General features: G+C 53.8%; 5 protein-coding genes across 5 annotated transcripts; all 5 read left to right on the top strand.

The window, feature by feature from the left end:
* Positions 1 to 40: 40 nt before the first annotated feature.
* Positions 41 to 539, top strand: BDZ99DRAFT_458663 (uncharacterized protein). The gene has a single exon (XM_033718964.1). It carries the CDS (start codon positions 220 to 222, stop codon positions 496 to 498), a length of 279 nt encoding a protein of 92 aa, XP_033581631.1. The 5' UTR covers positions 41 to 219; the 3' UTR covers positions 499 to 539.
* An 835-nt stretch (positions 540 to 1,374) lies between these two features.
* On the top strand, positions 1,375 to 3,531 carry BDZ99DRAFT_181925 (uncharacterized protein). The gene is made up of 4 exons (XM_033713063.1): positions 1,375 to 1,763; positions 1,826 to 2,571; positions 2,624 to 3,293; positions 3,353 to 3,531. The coding sequence occupies exons 1-4, from the start codon at positions 1,433 to 1,435 to the stop codon at positions 3,400 to 3,402; spliced, it is 1,797 nt and encodes a 598-aa protein (XP_033581630.1). The 5' UTR covers positions 1,375 to 1,432; the 3' UTR covers positions 3,403 to 3,531.
* A 365-nt stretch (positions 3,532 to 3,896) lies between these two features.
* Positions 3,897 to 4,204, top strand: BDZ99DRAFT_458661 (uncharacterized protein; the record flags this gene model as incomplete). The annotated part of the gene is made up of 2 exons (XM_033718963.1): positions 3,897 to 3,944; positions 3,993 to 4,204. Exons 1-2 carry the CDS (start codon positions 3,932 to 3,934, stop codon positions 4,202 to 4,204), a joined length of 225 nt encoding a protein of 74 aa, XP_033581629.1. The 5' UTR covers positions 3,897 to 3,931.
* A 56-nt stretch (positions 4,205 to 4,260) lies between these two features.
* On the top strand, positions 4,261 to 5,205 carry BDZ99DRAFT_566618 (uncharacterized protein). The gene is made up of 2 exons (XM_033727605.1): positions 4,261 to 4,533; positions 4,597 to 5,205. Exons 1-2 carry the CDS (start codon positions 4,287 to 4,289, stop codon positions 5,073 to 5,075), a joined length of 726 nt encoding a protein of 241 aa, XP_033581628.1. The 5' UTR covers positions 4,261 to 4,286; the 3' UTR covers positions 5,076 to 5,205.
* Positions 5,206 to 5,861: 656 nt separating this feature from the next.
* On the top strand, positions 5,862 to 7,689 carry BDZ99DRAFT_458658 (uncharacterized protein). The gene is made up of 3 exons (XM_033718962.1): positions 5,862 to 6,206; positions 6,261 to 6,663; positions 6,749 to 7,689. Exons 1-3 carry the CDS (start codon positions 6,174 to 6,176, stop codon positions 7,240 to 7,242), a joined length of 930 nt encoding a protein of 309 aa, XP_033581627.1. The 5' UTR covers positions 5,862 to 6,173; the 3' UTR covers positions 7,243 to 7,689.
* Positions 7,690 to 13,180: the final 5,491 nt, after the last annotated feature.

Raw genomic sequence — 13,180 nt, 5'->3', positions numbered from 1 at the left:
GAAGACGGCATGATAAATACAGAGCAGCCGTTAGGCTCTCCTCGGCCAAGAAATTCAGGCTTCAGCTGTATATCGACGAGGTGCGCGAGCTTGGCTGTGGAGGTTCTGGACAAGGCACCTCTGCGCTCTTGTGATGAAACTTCGCTTTTGCAGCAAACGAGCCAATTGAGGCCGCTGTCAGGAAGATACGAGGCGAGTGGCGGATTGCACGATGTGTGAATGGCTCGCGTCATGGTGTTGTGGTGTGAACTGGCCGAATCAGGGGCCGGTGAGGCTCTCAGCCCCAGATTGCCAAGTAGGCCCCGAACTCTCCACTCCGCGCTTTCTAGCAGGGCTACATGTCGAAACTGGCCGGGTTGCGGAAATACGAAGTCATGTCCAATCAGCCGCATCGGTGTACCGAGCTGCGGATGGGCTGTGTTGCTGCCATCCCGCATCTGGGCCGATGATAGCGAGGTCGAGAATTCGAGCTCTCGACAGCATGCGGCATTCAAATGACAAGAATAGATTGCAAACCGTAGGGTCGTCGAGCGGTGAGCGGAAAAGAGGCAGATAGATCCCGATGTCGGCACGTTACTGCTAGGGGCGAATCTTATTGCTATTTGACCACCTGTAATCCTTTGTATCCTCCACCAGCTGTCCTCCACTTTATATTTTCTGGCCCAAATTTTTACCGAGGGTGGAGAGACACATCCAGCTATGTGTTTTGTAAACACGCTAGGCATGAAAAAGGTGGCACACTCATCAACTTCAATAAATTTCCACATAGCCCAAGGTGAAGAGCATCTATCTTCTTTAGATTTCTGAGAATACGTTAAGCAACCCAAACAGTGGCAGACAGGTGTACACACGAGACAGCTTGTTCTAGAATTAGTGTGCCACCTTTTCCATGCCCCGCGTGGCAAGTCGCTGATGGATGGTACTTCTGTCACGTGAAACTCGCGTGATCTTGAATATTCACTCAACCATATCTCTCATAGAGCGGCCCGAATTTAGTACTTCTACTCAATATCTGGCAGCATTCAAGGCCGAACCCTATACGTCTCATCACTAATCAGCAAGCATTTGTTCTCCTATATATATATATATATATATATCTTTCCGAAGGATCATCTCGAGCGACATCGAACTGAAACCCTGACATTCCAACTTCAAAACTCTTAACTACCACCGTAGCTAGCCAATCCCACATCTTATAGGCGTATAGAAGCTACCAATGCGTAGTCGCCATATCAAAATGCATGTACCCCGGATTTTGAAGTGTACCCCACCTTCTGGCCCAACGCCGGCAATTCCGAACTGCCGGAAAAGCTGGAGAACCTAGCAGCTTCGTGCGGTCTAGGGCGACGTACACTCTACACTTACACCTCAAATCAACTCACTTGCAGCTATAATAAACCAAATTCTACTTACACAACATCGCTCATCAGCCATGACTACCCGTCGGAAGACCTCACAACCGCCCACAGGAGCCGCGGAATCCAAGGTCGAGCGCAAGAGGGTTCAGAACCGCATCGCGCAGCAGCACGCTCGTGAGAAACAGATTGCGCGCATACGGGAGCTCGAGTCCTTTGTCGATCGGATAAGGTCTGCTGTTGATGAGGAAGATGCAGGCGAGGATGATGCGAGCTTTATGGAGAAGAACCCGAAGCTTACCAAGACGTTTTTGGAGGTCCTGGATGAGAATGCGAAACTCAAGCAGAGTTTACTGAGGATGAGAAAGAGTATGATCAGTTTGAGCACGCATGCGGCGGATGGTGCCGGTAAGTTGTGTTGTGTTGTGTTGTGGGATTCGAGGGCTAAGCTGATGAAGCGCATTATGCAGGTGATGCTATATATGAGAAACTCAACTTCCAGGCAGATGATAGAGAGGCTTCAGAAACTGCAGAATCTACTGCTTATCTAGAGATCACACCCTCTGGGCTGCGAAAACAGGAGTTTCAAGCCTCATCGGCGCACTTTGGTGGTTCTCGCCAGGAGTTTTACGAAAGCATAGTCCGGGACAACATAACGGGACAAGGTTCAGGCACATTTCCTGTTATAACCTCAAGCGCAACCGTCCCTACCCTAACCAAAGCTTCTCACCACTCTCGCCAATGCCTTGATGCTCTCAGCTTTAGTGCCGCGGATGACCTGGTTCCAAAACCCGTCGGCGACCTTAGCCAGCCAATTGACCCTAGTCTTCATTGCATTGAAACGCATATACCAGAGATGTCTTACAATACTGAAAGCCAACTTTCTTTCCACGAGATGATGGCTCACGAGATACTTCTGCAATCAAATCCATCTCCCCAACAAAATCTACTACATGATGAGGCCCCTTTCTTCCAATCTTACACCAATCAACCGGCTGAACCACACACCGAGCCTCAACCCTCGGACCTGGCATGTAGCCCTGGCCTTAGTATCTCCTCCAAGTCTTCATCTGTCATGGAGAACTTCGAGCAGGTGCTATCCATCTACATCTCCCAGATGCAGCAACTAACAGAAGCTCTCTGGAAAAGTTTGCTAGCAGCAGCCGTACGCGTTCTCTTCTCCTGGACCCAATTAGAGGAATACGCACAATGTATTGTAGGGACTCCTGCATCACAAGTTATACTCCTTTTACTCACGTATATCCTAGGGTCAAGGAAGACTCCACGAATCTATTGTCCGGTGGCGCCTCGAGCCCACCTCTGCAAACCGCGAAGCAATCCGCCGACCGTTCCGCCCTACCGACCTCCAATCCATCGTCATATGCACGACTCGCTACTCTCCTTGGCTTGATTTCATACCATGGCCTGAGTTACGTGACCAGGTGCTTTTTCGGAAGGATACCATCGACGCCGGGGACGTGTTGCAAGATATCTTGGAAAACGTGGTCATCGAACTACCTCATTTAGGCGTTGCGGTATTCATGCGTGCACTGTTTCTCGAGACACGAAAGAAGATCGTTACCGCCGATTTTCACGATCGCCAGGTGTCGTACGAAGGTGATGATAAGCACCGGAGCCTGGAATTTGCAGTAGACACGAACATGTCTATCCGCACGAACTTTACTCCGGAAGAGCTTTCTATGCAGCCAGCAGCAGCAATAGCGCAGATCAAGGAGGAGATGGATGCTGAAATTGATATTACCAGCAAGAGACTTGATACTAGTGCTGCTACGAGCGCAGGATCTAGACATCTTGACGCTGGGCTTGTTCGGGAGCTGCAAGCGCAATTCACGGCAAAGTATTGTATTTCGAATACTGATAAGTGGAAGTTGAGTCCGGCTATGGCAGTCAAATACCCGTTCATGCGTACTAGTAGTGGTGAGTTTGAAGCTAGAGATACCTCGGGCTGGCACAGCATTCTGATAGATTCTTTGTAGCCCAGACGAGACTTCCTATAATATCTGCAAGCGTGCTTGTGGGATGCTGATACCTGAATACGGGGAACGACCGAGGAGTTGATTGAGTACTGCGAGAGTGGAGGTCGTCTGTCTATGAGAAGCTTCATCAGCGGGCATAATTCACCAACATATCGAGGGGCATCTTACCAAGACTACGGAGGCCAGACAACCTGAAGCCCACCTACTGAAGACTAGGCAGTGACTTAGAAGTCGTCTAAGAAGTCTAATCAGTCTGGAGGGTGCGTGGGGTAATCGAAGCGGGGATCGAGATGATGAGTGTGTAAAAATGACTTGTCGTCACGTGCAGCTAAATTCAATAACTGACTTTCCACAAGATTGTATACAGACTACTATGCAGACAGTTAGAAAACTAAGGTGTTCTACGGTGTATCTGACATACCTTCGACTCGAACTAGTCTGCGCGAAATTCGGAGAAGAGTGTGGGGTATACTTATATCAGCCTCCCCGTCTCCGTAGCGTCTACGCCATTCGACCCTGGAGTTCCTGTAACCTGCATTGACACCAATTTTACCTTAATCGTGCTCCAATACTGGCTAGATGGATGCTTATAGTAAGATCATGGCTCTGCTTCCTCGACCGTACTTACCACTCATACCAGCCATAAACGATCGTTGGGCCGGCGTACCCACGCCTCCCTCCATCCAGAACCCTCCTGCGTATCGCCTTTTCGAGCTCGTCAATATTATCGGAGGCAGTCTTATCATCAGCTTTTCGATTGCCAACAGCATTCGCAACCGCCGCCTGACCTATGGCTTCCTGTTCCTTTCCACTTCTCTGATCTGCTATTGGATGGAAACGATTGGAGACTGAGTATGTGCTCATTTTATTTCCCTCTCTTTTGCCTTGTGCTAATATGATGTAGGGCCAACATCTCATCTACAGCCCCCGTTTCATGAGACATCATCTCCTGGAGTGGCTACCCCTAAAGGCTCCCAACGATCCAGTCTTCGTCCCCTTCTCGTACGCCGTCTACTGGACGGCGCACTCTGCCATGCTCATGCAGCTTGCGCCTATCCTGCAGCGCTACTTTAAGCGATTGACGCTGCTGCAAGCGGTGCTCGTGTTGTCGCTGCCGCTGAACTACAGCTTTGATATTATAGTAGATGGATTTTGCACGTATATGGGATACTGGACGTATGGTACGAGCATACCCAAACCCCACTTATACCGGTGTTGTCACAGCTGCTTACAAGATTCGTTAGATCCCGGCATGGGCCTCGTCATTCAGTGGTCCACAGGCGGCAGACAACCACTCACATGGCCGATCCTGCTCATGTCTGGTTGGCCAAATTTGATCGCGTACTGGGGTGGCAAACCGCCTCTGACTAGTCTTAACATTATGGAGCGCTGGTTTCGTCTTGACAGGTTGACGGAGCCTCAGGTGCCGTATATCGAAGGGAATGGTCGGTTGGATCTAGAAGATGCGTCAGAAGTGTCGCCGCTGTTGGGTAGGCCGAAGAGTTCTAAAGGGAAGGCTTGGGTGGATAAATGGAATACATCAGAAGAGTACGATGCGAGACTGGATTATAGAGTCAAGGAATCGGTGCCAAGATGGTTGTTCGAGTCGGCGAGGTTTGGCGCTTGGCTTGTCGTTTTCGAGGTTAGTTCCTTTGTTACGCTGGTTGTTCCGTTGGTGGTGTTGAGATGGGCTACTGGGAAAGGAAGTCCTTATGTGCCGTGATAGTACAGCGTCTGGAGAAAGGTATGAGTGTAGTGGTTTCCGCTGTCTGAGCCGCTTTGTCATGGTATCAGATATTCAGATAGGCTTTAAATTACTGAAGAATGCAAATGAGAAAAATTTCAGGCGATTCATGATATAATAGAAGTGGCTGTCGAGAGAGCTGCGAAGTGATTATGGCCAACCCAATGCTTTCACCTTGGAAGAGTTGTCATAGGCACCTTTCACATGTGACCTCGCCAATCTCGGGATCTTTCTATGCCGCTCATGGCTTCCCACTCAAGACTTCACACGTGTATATACCTTGCTGCCACGCTTCCACAACCCTGAAGCGTGGTTCCTAGATCTGGTCGTTGTGTCACCGAATTTGATGTCGCACATGGTCCATGCAAGTGACAGACATGCAACCATGGTTCATTCTACTAGGGCCCATGACAAGCATGCATCCCAATACTTTCCAGTGCCACGGCCTTGCAATCTGAGCACGCAAAGGGCGCGAAGTGCGGGAGCATGTGGCTGTGGTTCGAGTATCACGGCGGCAATGAGTTATGGTGGTACGATGATACGGCTGCTTTCTGCGAAAGAATGACTCAGTGAGATGATCGGTGACATGGTATCTGGAAGTGTCAGTTTCGATAATTCGTAAAGAATGCGAAGTATCGGTGAGCGTGATATCAAAAAGTTGGGGTATACTTAATGCCTAAGGCCACAATCGGAACACCCGTTACAGCCTTCTGTCGGCCCCCAGGTTCGCGGATCGCAATCCCGATTCCCCAGCACCGCTCCTCTCCTGCTTTGGTTTGTACAATCACCCAATCAGCCCTGGACCCACCATTTCGACCACCTGGAACGACGATAAGCACAAAATGCCAGGCTGTGGAGTTTCCTCTACGCTATTTGTTGCGCAAATACGTACCGCTTACGACAGTCTTTGAGGCCCCGCGGGAAATGATTTCTCAGGCCGATAACCGGCATCTGGTGTCCAAAATGGGGCACGCGGTGTCGGAAGCTATGGACCGACGACGCGGAAGGTCTAGAGGGGCAGAAGTCTTTTCGACGACGAAGCTGCGACCGCATTCTTCTAGAGCACCTGTCGACGCAATGGGTGAGATCAGGAAGTACACGATTATAGAGGTGAGTTTAACTTCCGAGGATCCTCAAACTGCATGCGGTTGATATTGTGTTCAGCCCTGGCTCAAGCTCTCCTGTGGGTTGGGCGAGGCGCCTTTCTGGGAAGAGAAGACGAATACGCTACGCTTTGTCGACATCATCAAACAAGAACTACATACCGTCGACCTCGCCAAAGGGTCCGCATCGCATAAGGTCGCGGCATCTCTAGATGTCTCGATCGGGGTGACGGGCGATATCGAGGGCAATGACAAGGATTTGATATTTGGTGGAAAGCATGGCTATGGCATCTTTGATCGCGAGACGGCGTCGTACAAATACATTAAGAAGGTATGGAGTGAGAAGGAGCTGAAGGATGGTAAGGATAAGCGCATGCGGGCGAATGATGGGGCGATTGATAGTCGAGGGAGGTTCTGGGTGGGGTTCATGGATGACCCTCTGGTCAAAGATCCTATTGATGAAGGTAGGTTCATACCGTCCTTTTTGTTGCTTATTATACCAACAGCATCAATAGCAGAATAGGACATAGAACGTACTAACAAAGTAAGGTGTTTTGTTCCGCCTCGACCCAGACATGTCCCTCCACCGCATCCTCGAAGGCGTCACGATCCCAAATGGCACTACCTGGAGCGCTGACGACAAACACATGTACTTCACCGACTCGCCCACAAGGAATATTTATATTTTCGATTTTGATGCGGAGACCGGCGCCATCTCGAATCGCCGCGTTTTTTTCAGATGGGCTGAGAACCTGGATGCGGAACCAGACGGTCACTGCATCGACGAAGAGGGTTACATGTGGAGTGCTTTCCACGGCTCGGGTAAGGTGCTCAGGATATCTCCTGAAGGCAAAGTCGCCGTAGAAATTACATGCCCAACACCTAACGTCACGTGCCCTGCTTTCGTTGGCGAGGACCTCGTCATCACATCAGCAGGAGGCGACGAGAACCCGGATACGATGGCTGGATGCGTGTTCAAGATCCATGTTGGCGTGAAGGGCCTGAAGAAGTTTAGGTGGAAGTCCGGTACGGAGACAGTTTAGAGTTTGTTGATGGAGGAGTCGGAACCCTTCGCTTTGTAGACGAGGTTCGATCTTCGACATGGTATTTATTTCATCCCACACATGCATGGTTAGGGTATGCTTATCATCACGATGTGCTTGTCGTCGGGGTGAGCTTGTCGTCACGTTCTACACTAGCATCATCGCTGCTGTTTTCACGACAAATGACTTAGAAACAGCATGACGCGCATGAATAGCCAACAAGCCTCCATACAGACGTTAACATGGATGATCGATGACTTTATAGGTTTTAACAAGGAAAGTAGCAACAGTAAATGGACGGATGACTCTCCCTACCATCTAATACACGATATCTTCCGCGTGTCCCAAGGATGTCTGGACAGAAGTCTTGGTGCACTGGCTGGCCGCATTTCCAGCAGCTTCCCTGCACTACTAGGAAACCACATCACATATACAAGTCTATACAACGTGAACTAGAGTTGTTATAAAATCCTCTCGTCAACATATGTATCTTACTGTCGTGGTATTGGATTGCTCATTACTTCGCAAGGCTTGGCATTTTCGGCTAAAATTGCCTTCTGATACCGCCCTGACCAAACGTCTTCCCATCCCATCTCCCATCCTTTCACGCTTCAGCTTCATCGACTACATCCCGGAATGCCCGATTGAGAGAATCCCACGGCCTTTACCCAATGCGAGGCCATCACAGTTCATCACAGCCCATCAAACATGAGGCGTTTCCCAACGAACTGGCGCTCCACAAGACACAAGCCTTAAATTCGTCACCTGAGTCAGGATCCTCAGTCCGATGTTATTTCTGGCATCATCAAACGTGCACCCGCACGCGCCGCCAACCGCCATCCCGCGCGCTCCGCGACGTGCCGGTGCGAGCGCCACACAGCAGGGTCAAAGCATCGAGGAGCTTGCAGCCGCAGCATCACGCCCTCGCCTCCAGAGTAAGATGTGGAGTCTGCGGTCGGTATGAAGAGAGGACAGTGCGGGTCAAAGAATGGCGCACTGGACCAATGAAAATTGGAAAAACCTTGACATTTCCAGCATGGCTTGCAGCGTGCAATTTGCAGATTTGCAAAGGATGCCGCCGTTGCCTGCTCTGGCGGGTTGAACCCACAACACCACATGCAGCAGCTTTGCCTATCATGGCCTCTGCCCTGCAATTTCGGTCATCTTCTTTGGGCGCGCCTTTCGTTTCTTTGTTCGTTTCGAGCGGCCGGTGGCTAAACTCTGTCCAAAATGCATCCTTCGACTCCGATACAGCATCTTCCTGCGTCCGGTGACCTAGCGCGGAAATCAAGCCACAAAATTACCGTATAAGGTACCAATTCCGAACGCCTTTAGGGGGGAATAACATCTCCCTAGCCAATGAGTCTTCAAGCCACCGCTTCAATAGCCCAAAAAGGAAATTTACAGGGGTCGACTCAGTTTCCGCGCTAGGTCACCGGACGCAGGAAGATGCTCTAAAAGGCTGACATCGAGCGACGTGACGAACTGAATGCATGCAGGGCGCCTGTCATGCTGGCATCCTGTCAACCCGTTTCGATAGCCCAGCTTTTAATGGAAGGGTGGCCTAACGCCTTTTCAGCCAGCCCTGCTGAGGGACTGCTGCATGCTGGGATTACAGATGCACAACACCATGACAGGCTACTGCATGTCCGGCGCCTGACTTTGCGTCTAGGGCAGCTGTCGTATCGAGCATCAAGTGTCATGTGGAACAGGTACTCTCATCTGCCACAACTTGGGCACGTTGGGTGAGAAAAAAGTGGCACACTCAAAAGTCGTCTTGTGTGTACACTTGTCTGCCACTGCGTGGAGGGCATCGATGACTTTTCAAACAGCCCAAGGTAGAGAGTTTCCATCACGCTTAGATCTCTGAAAATGCTTTGAAGCACCCCAAGAAGCAGTGGCTCAAACTGAGAGTGCCACTTTCTTTTATGCCCCGCGTGTTGGGATATCTGGACTGGACCCAAGCAAGCTTGAAAAGGCTGTTGATTGACCGGCTGTCTAGCAGAGGCAAAAGATCGGAGCTGGTTGATGCTATTGAATCCGTCAATAGAAGCAAGGCAGGCGAGCTCGAAATTGCCAGTGGCGTATTCCAGTCGCAGGTGGTGTTTGCTCCGGTGTGTCCGGAGATTAGCATCAGCTTCATGGAAGAGCAGGGACGTCGTGTTCAGAGACTGTGAATTGTGAGGATCCCTGCAGGCCTGGTCATCAGCTAGGGATGCTTTGCAGGAAGCAGCTCACGCTCTCAAGAGCAATGCATGCGAAAGTCTATGTATGCATGGGAGGTTACGCAGGCATGTGCGGAGTTCACGACTCTTTCGATCTACGTATCCGCCTTACCTGGTCATAACAGGGCGAATAACGACGGCTTTGGCAGGGACTGCTGGTCTTACCACAGCGACTTACACAGTACAAAGGTACGTACGGACCCGAACTGGCCAGGAGCAGCAGTGCGCCCGTTGCTTGCCCTGGCGCACACGCAATTTCATATCGATGCACAAGATGAGGCCATGGCTGCGGAGCCGCAAAAGACTGCGAGGCCCTGGAGGGGCCGCGGAGAGCCTCTTCCAATCAAGGCACCAGGCCAAGGGGCACCAGGGTCGGCGATAGGGGAACGAACGGGAGGGTGCACACGCCAACCCGAGATGCAAGCACCCGTTCTCACCCACACGACTGGAGCCGGCTGACGACGTCACGGGACTCGAATTGCAACGAGGTTGGCCGCTACCGCTTTCGTCAGGCACCGGCGGCAGACTGCAAGCGAAGGTCGCACGCCGTGCTGGTTTTGCTTTTGCCTGGGCTTCGGAACCGACAGCTCGGACGCGGCACAGCGGGCAAGCGCTGGTGGATTTTTCTAGGCGAGCTGTGGAATCTGCGATCTCGAAACGGCTCCCGATCTGTCGCTGGAAACAGGGCTCAAGAAGAATCCCGCGGTCCCGGGAGCCACCCACTCCGAGCCATGCCCCCCTAGACTTCAACGAATTCATCTGGTACCACCTACCCAACACACTCACCACTAGGAATCCTGCAGTCTGCGCAGCTGCCGACGGTCGTGAGCACCGCATCTGCCGACTGCAGGCGGCCCCGCCACCTCGTGCGGGGAACGGGGCAGCCGACGCTGGCCGGCGGCGAGTGCATGCAGATGACACGCACCGACGGGAGTGGATTCGAAGGGGCAGGTCGTCGACCCAGTTGCATGAGCCACAAACGTGGGTCTGGTTGGGCATGTGCGCGGGAAAGAGCGACAAGCATGCCACTCCTCACCCGCATAGAGCTTCTCCTGCGTCGTGCACGACAGCGTCGCAGAAAGCAGCAAAAACGCCCAATCACAGAATTCTCTCAGGCCGGGGAGGATTCTGCACCTGGTGTCGGCTGCTAGCACATGATCAGGCCTGCAATGCGGCAGGGGTACCCGTCGTTGTCTTCAAGCAGGCTGGCTTAAACGGGACGACAGCTAAACGCGCTCTGTTCGGCCGTGGTGTTGTTCAGAGAGGACCATCGCAAGGAAACGAGTGCTTGGGACCTCGTGGTGGGCCTTGGGATTACCACGGTGGTCCTCAGCTGCAGAGGACCCCGTCGTCTGGGGGAAGAGGACCAGGAAGCGCATCATCCAGCAGGGGCTCTCGCTCGTGGGAACCACCCCCACGGGTGCGAAGGGGCCAAAGACAGGTCGACGCAATTTCCCCTCCATCCCTTAGCCGGGCGTCATCTTTCTTCGGTCGACCACAGTGTCGGGAAGTGATGTGTCGACGCCGTTTCGCTTGCTCCTGGTGTCTCGCGCTCCAGCCGAGGACTTGACGTCGCTGACAGGCTCCCGCCGTGCCGCTTCTGCGAGGACCCGAGAACACGCACCGGCGGCGGCTCATCGCTTGCAGACGATCGCTGTTTGGCGCTGGGACGGACACCTGGGCCCGTGAGTAATGCGCGTGGAGCACTCTCTGGTCTGACCAGGGAACCGTGGCCCCGGAATGCTGCCCGACATATCGACCAGATGCCGTCATCGTCACACCCGGAGATCCATGGCAAGAGTGCCCTCCTCACCGGAGTTCGAAGAAAGACCATGGCACGCACAGAGCTTGAATTTGCAGCTGCCTAGGCTCCTGGACATCTCAACAGAATTCATGGTTCTTTTACGTCGTCACTCAGGCTGTTGTCTGAAGTACCGGCTTCTGCCTGTCTGATACTGTCTGAAGCTCCCCAGTACATGATGGGAACTGAGACGTGATGGAGCGTCTACCACGTTTTTCTTTTTAGCTCTGGTTTGGGAATCTCAAGGTACACATATGTGCATGCCAAGGGTGGCCAGTATACGAGCCCCTCCTGAGTCTCTATCCTAGCATCACCGACATCTCTTGATGCCCAGACACCCTTGCAACGCGGGCCGGGGCAGGGCTGAGCTTCGCTCTGCATCTCCTGCGTCGGACGACACTCCAAAAGCAGCACACGGTGAGCGAGGCGGTCCGAGAAAAACCGCGCCCAAAGCGAGCCTCGAGATGCTTCATGCCGCTAGCAGTCTGGATCGATGCTTGGCACTGGACTCGAACTGCCGTATGCCCCAGCCGTTCTCGACAGCCACCGCCAAATGCACAACACGGCGTGCTGACGCTCGTCGGGCTGCGTGCGGTGCGTTTGAGCCACTTGGGGTCCGTTGGGGGCGTGGGTGGGCTGCGTGAGGGCATCTGCAGGAGGTGCATCTGGCACCAGCGATCGGACATTTCTTTGGTGGCAGCGTCTCGACGCTCCCGAGCAGCAGGAAGCGGGCTAGCCGTTCTCGCTGCACGATAGCGTCGCACCGGCTTGATCACGACAAGGCCTCCTGGACCGTTATGCAGCATCCCCGGACGCTTCCACCACCACGCCGGCCCTGCACCGCGCCCAGCGACATGCCAATCGGCCACAAAGGCGCACCACCTGCCACGCCATCGTGGCCAGCCTGCCGCTCCGTGCACCGCATGGCTGCGCTGTCGTCGCCGCCTGTCCGCTGTATGTGCACCATGCTGCCACCCTGACAGCAACCGCGAAAGGGCGAGACGGGTGCTGGGCGTCGCACCAGCTGCTCCCATCACGCCCCACGACAGGCGCGGGACGGCTCCTGGGGCAGAGCGCTGCTGGAGCTCAGTTGCAGACTGCTGGAGCACGGTGGAGCACTGCCAGGCAGCTGGTGGCTCGGGGTGCTGCCGCCTTCCGCGCTGCTGGCCCCGCCTCAGGCTCGCCGTCGTGGGCGCATGTGCCGCTCGTCGCTCGCGCTCTCGCTCATGCACGCTGCTCGCGACGACTCGCAGCGCTGGCCGCCCGCGCTCTGTGCCCATCTCCCCCGCCGGCAGTGGGCTGGCCGTCAAGCAGGCCCCCCCGTCGCGTTGCTTCGGGCATGATTTGCTGCAGGCCCCGGGTTCGGGCTGATCGTGCGGCCAGCCTTGGCCTGCCCAACTCACCGCAACAATCCCTATATCAGTGGCTGTGAGCGCACAGCGCGCCCGCATCCGCCAGCTAGTCACGGGCTCGTTCAAATCCACCCTGCTCCCCACGGCCCCCAAAGGGAACTGACACTGCTCTGCTGCTCGCCCGTGCCCGCCCTCAGACCTCCGCCGGCCCTGCCTTCTCATTTCACAGCCCGACCTTGATATGTATCATGGCCCTGAGCAAGCCTATCCACGCCTAATCGGATCTGTCTGACATCGTCCCGCTCCCGACTGCCCCCAGACACTCCCCGCTCGCCCTGCTCCACTCGCTTATTGCTCCTGCTTTCTCCCGAGTCACTGCAACCTTCTTCTCCCCCTCCACCAAACTGTCCGGGCCGTTGCAAAACGACCCTACCGCTCGTCATCGTGGCTGCTCCCGCTCTCTTTGCGCTTCCTCCTTCATCTCACAGTCATTACCATCCGCGCTTTCCAACCCCTCTGCCAGCAACTTTTCCACTGTTTCCCGATTCTCGGCCGCGATT

The sequence above is a fragment of the Mytilinidion resinicola genome (assembly GCF_010093595.1).
Source record: "Mytilinidion resinicola strain CBS 304.34 unplaced genomic scaffold BDZ99scaffold_3, whole genome shotgun sequence".
NCBI classification, from domain to species: Eukaryota; Fungi; Ascomycota; class Dothideomycetes; order Mytilinidiales; family Mytilinidiaceae; genus Mytilinidion; species Mytilinidion resinicola.
This window is presented reverse-complemented; position numbering and strand designations above follow the sequence as displayed.

Bases quoted from the DNA above. Each gene is read 5' to 3' on its own strand.
- BDZ99DRAFT_458663 (XM_033718964.1), top strand. From the start codon at position 220: ATGGCTCGCGTCATGGTGTTGTGGTGTGAACTGGCCGAATCAGGGGCC.
- BDZ99DRAFT_566618 (XM_033727605.1), top strand. From the start codon at position 4,287: ATGAGACATCATCTCCTGGAGTGGCTACCCCTAAAGGCTCCCAACGAT. The intron at 4,534-4,596 runs GTACGAGCATAC...AAGATTCGTTAG, and splicing joins TATGGGATACTGGACGTATG to ATCCCGGCATGGGCCTCGTC.
- BDZ99DRAFT_458658 (XM_033718962.1), top strand. From the start codon at position 6,174: ATGGGTGAGATCAGGAAGTACACGATTATAGAG. The intron at 6,207-6,260 runs GTGAGTTTAACT...TATTGTGTTCAG, and splicing joins GGAAGTACACGATTATAGAG to CCCTGGCTCAAGCTCTCCTG. The intron at 6,664-6,748 runs GTAGGTTCATAC...TAACAAAGTAAG, and splicing joins CAAAGATCCTATTGATGAAG to GTGTTTTGTTCCGCCTCGAC.
- BDZ99DRAFT_181925 (XM_033713063.1), top strand. From the start codon at position 1,433: ATGACTACCCGTCGGAAGACCTCACAACCGCCCACAGGAGCCGCGGAA. The intron at 2,572-2,623 runs GTAGGGACTCCT...CGTATATCCTAG, and splicing joins AGGAATACGCACAATGTATT to GGTCAAGGAAGACTCCACGA. The intron at 3,294-3,352 runs GTGAGTTTGAAG...GATTCTTTGTAG, and splicing joins GTTCATGCGTACTAGTAGTG to CCCAGACGAGACTTCCTATA.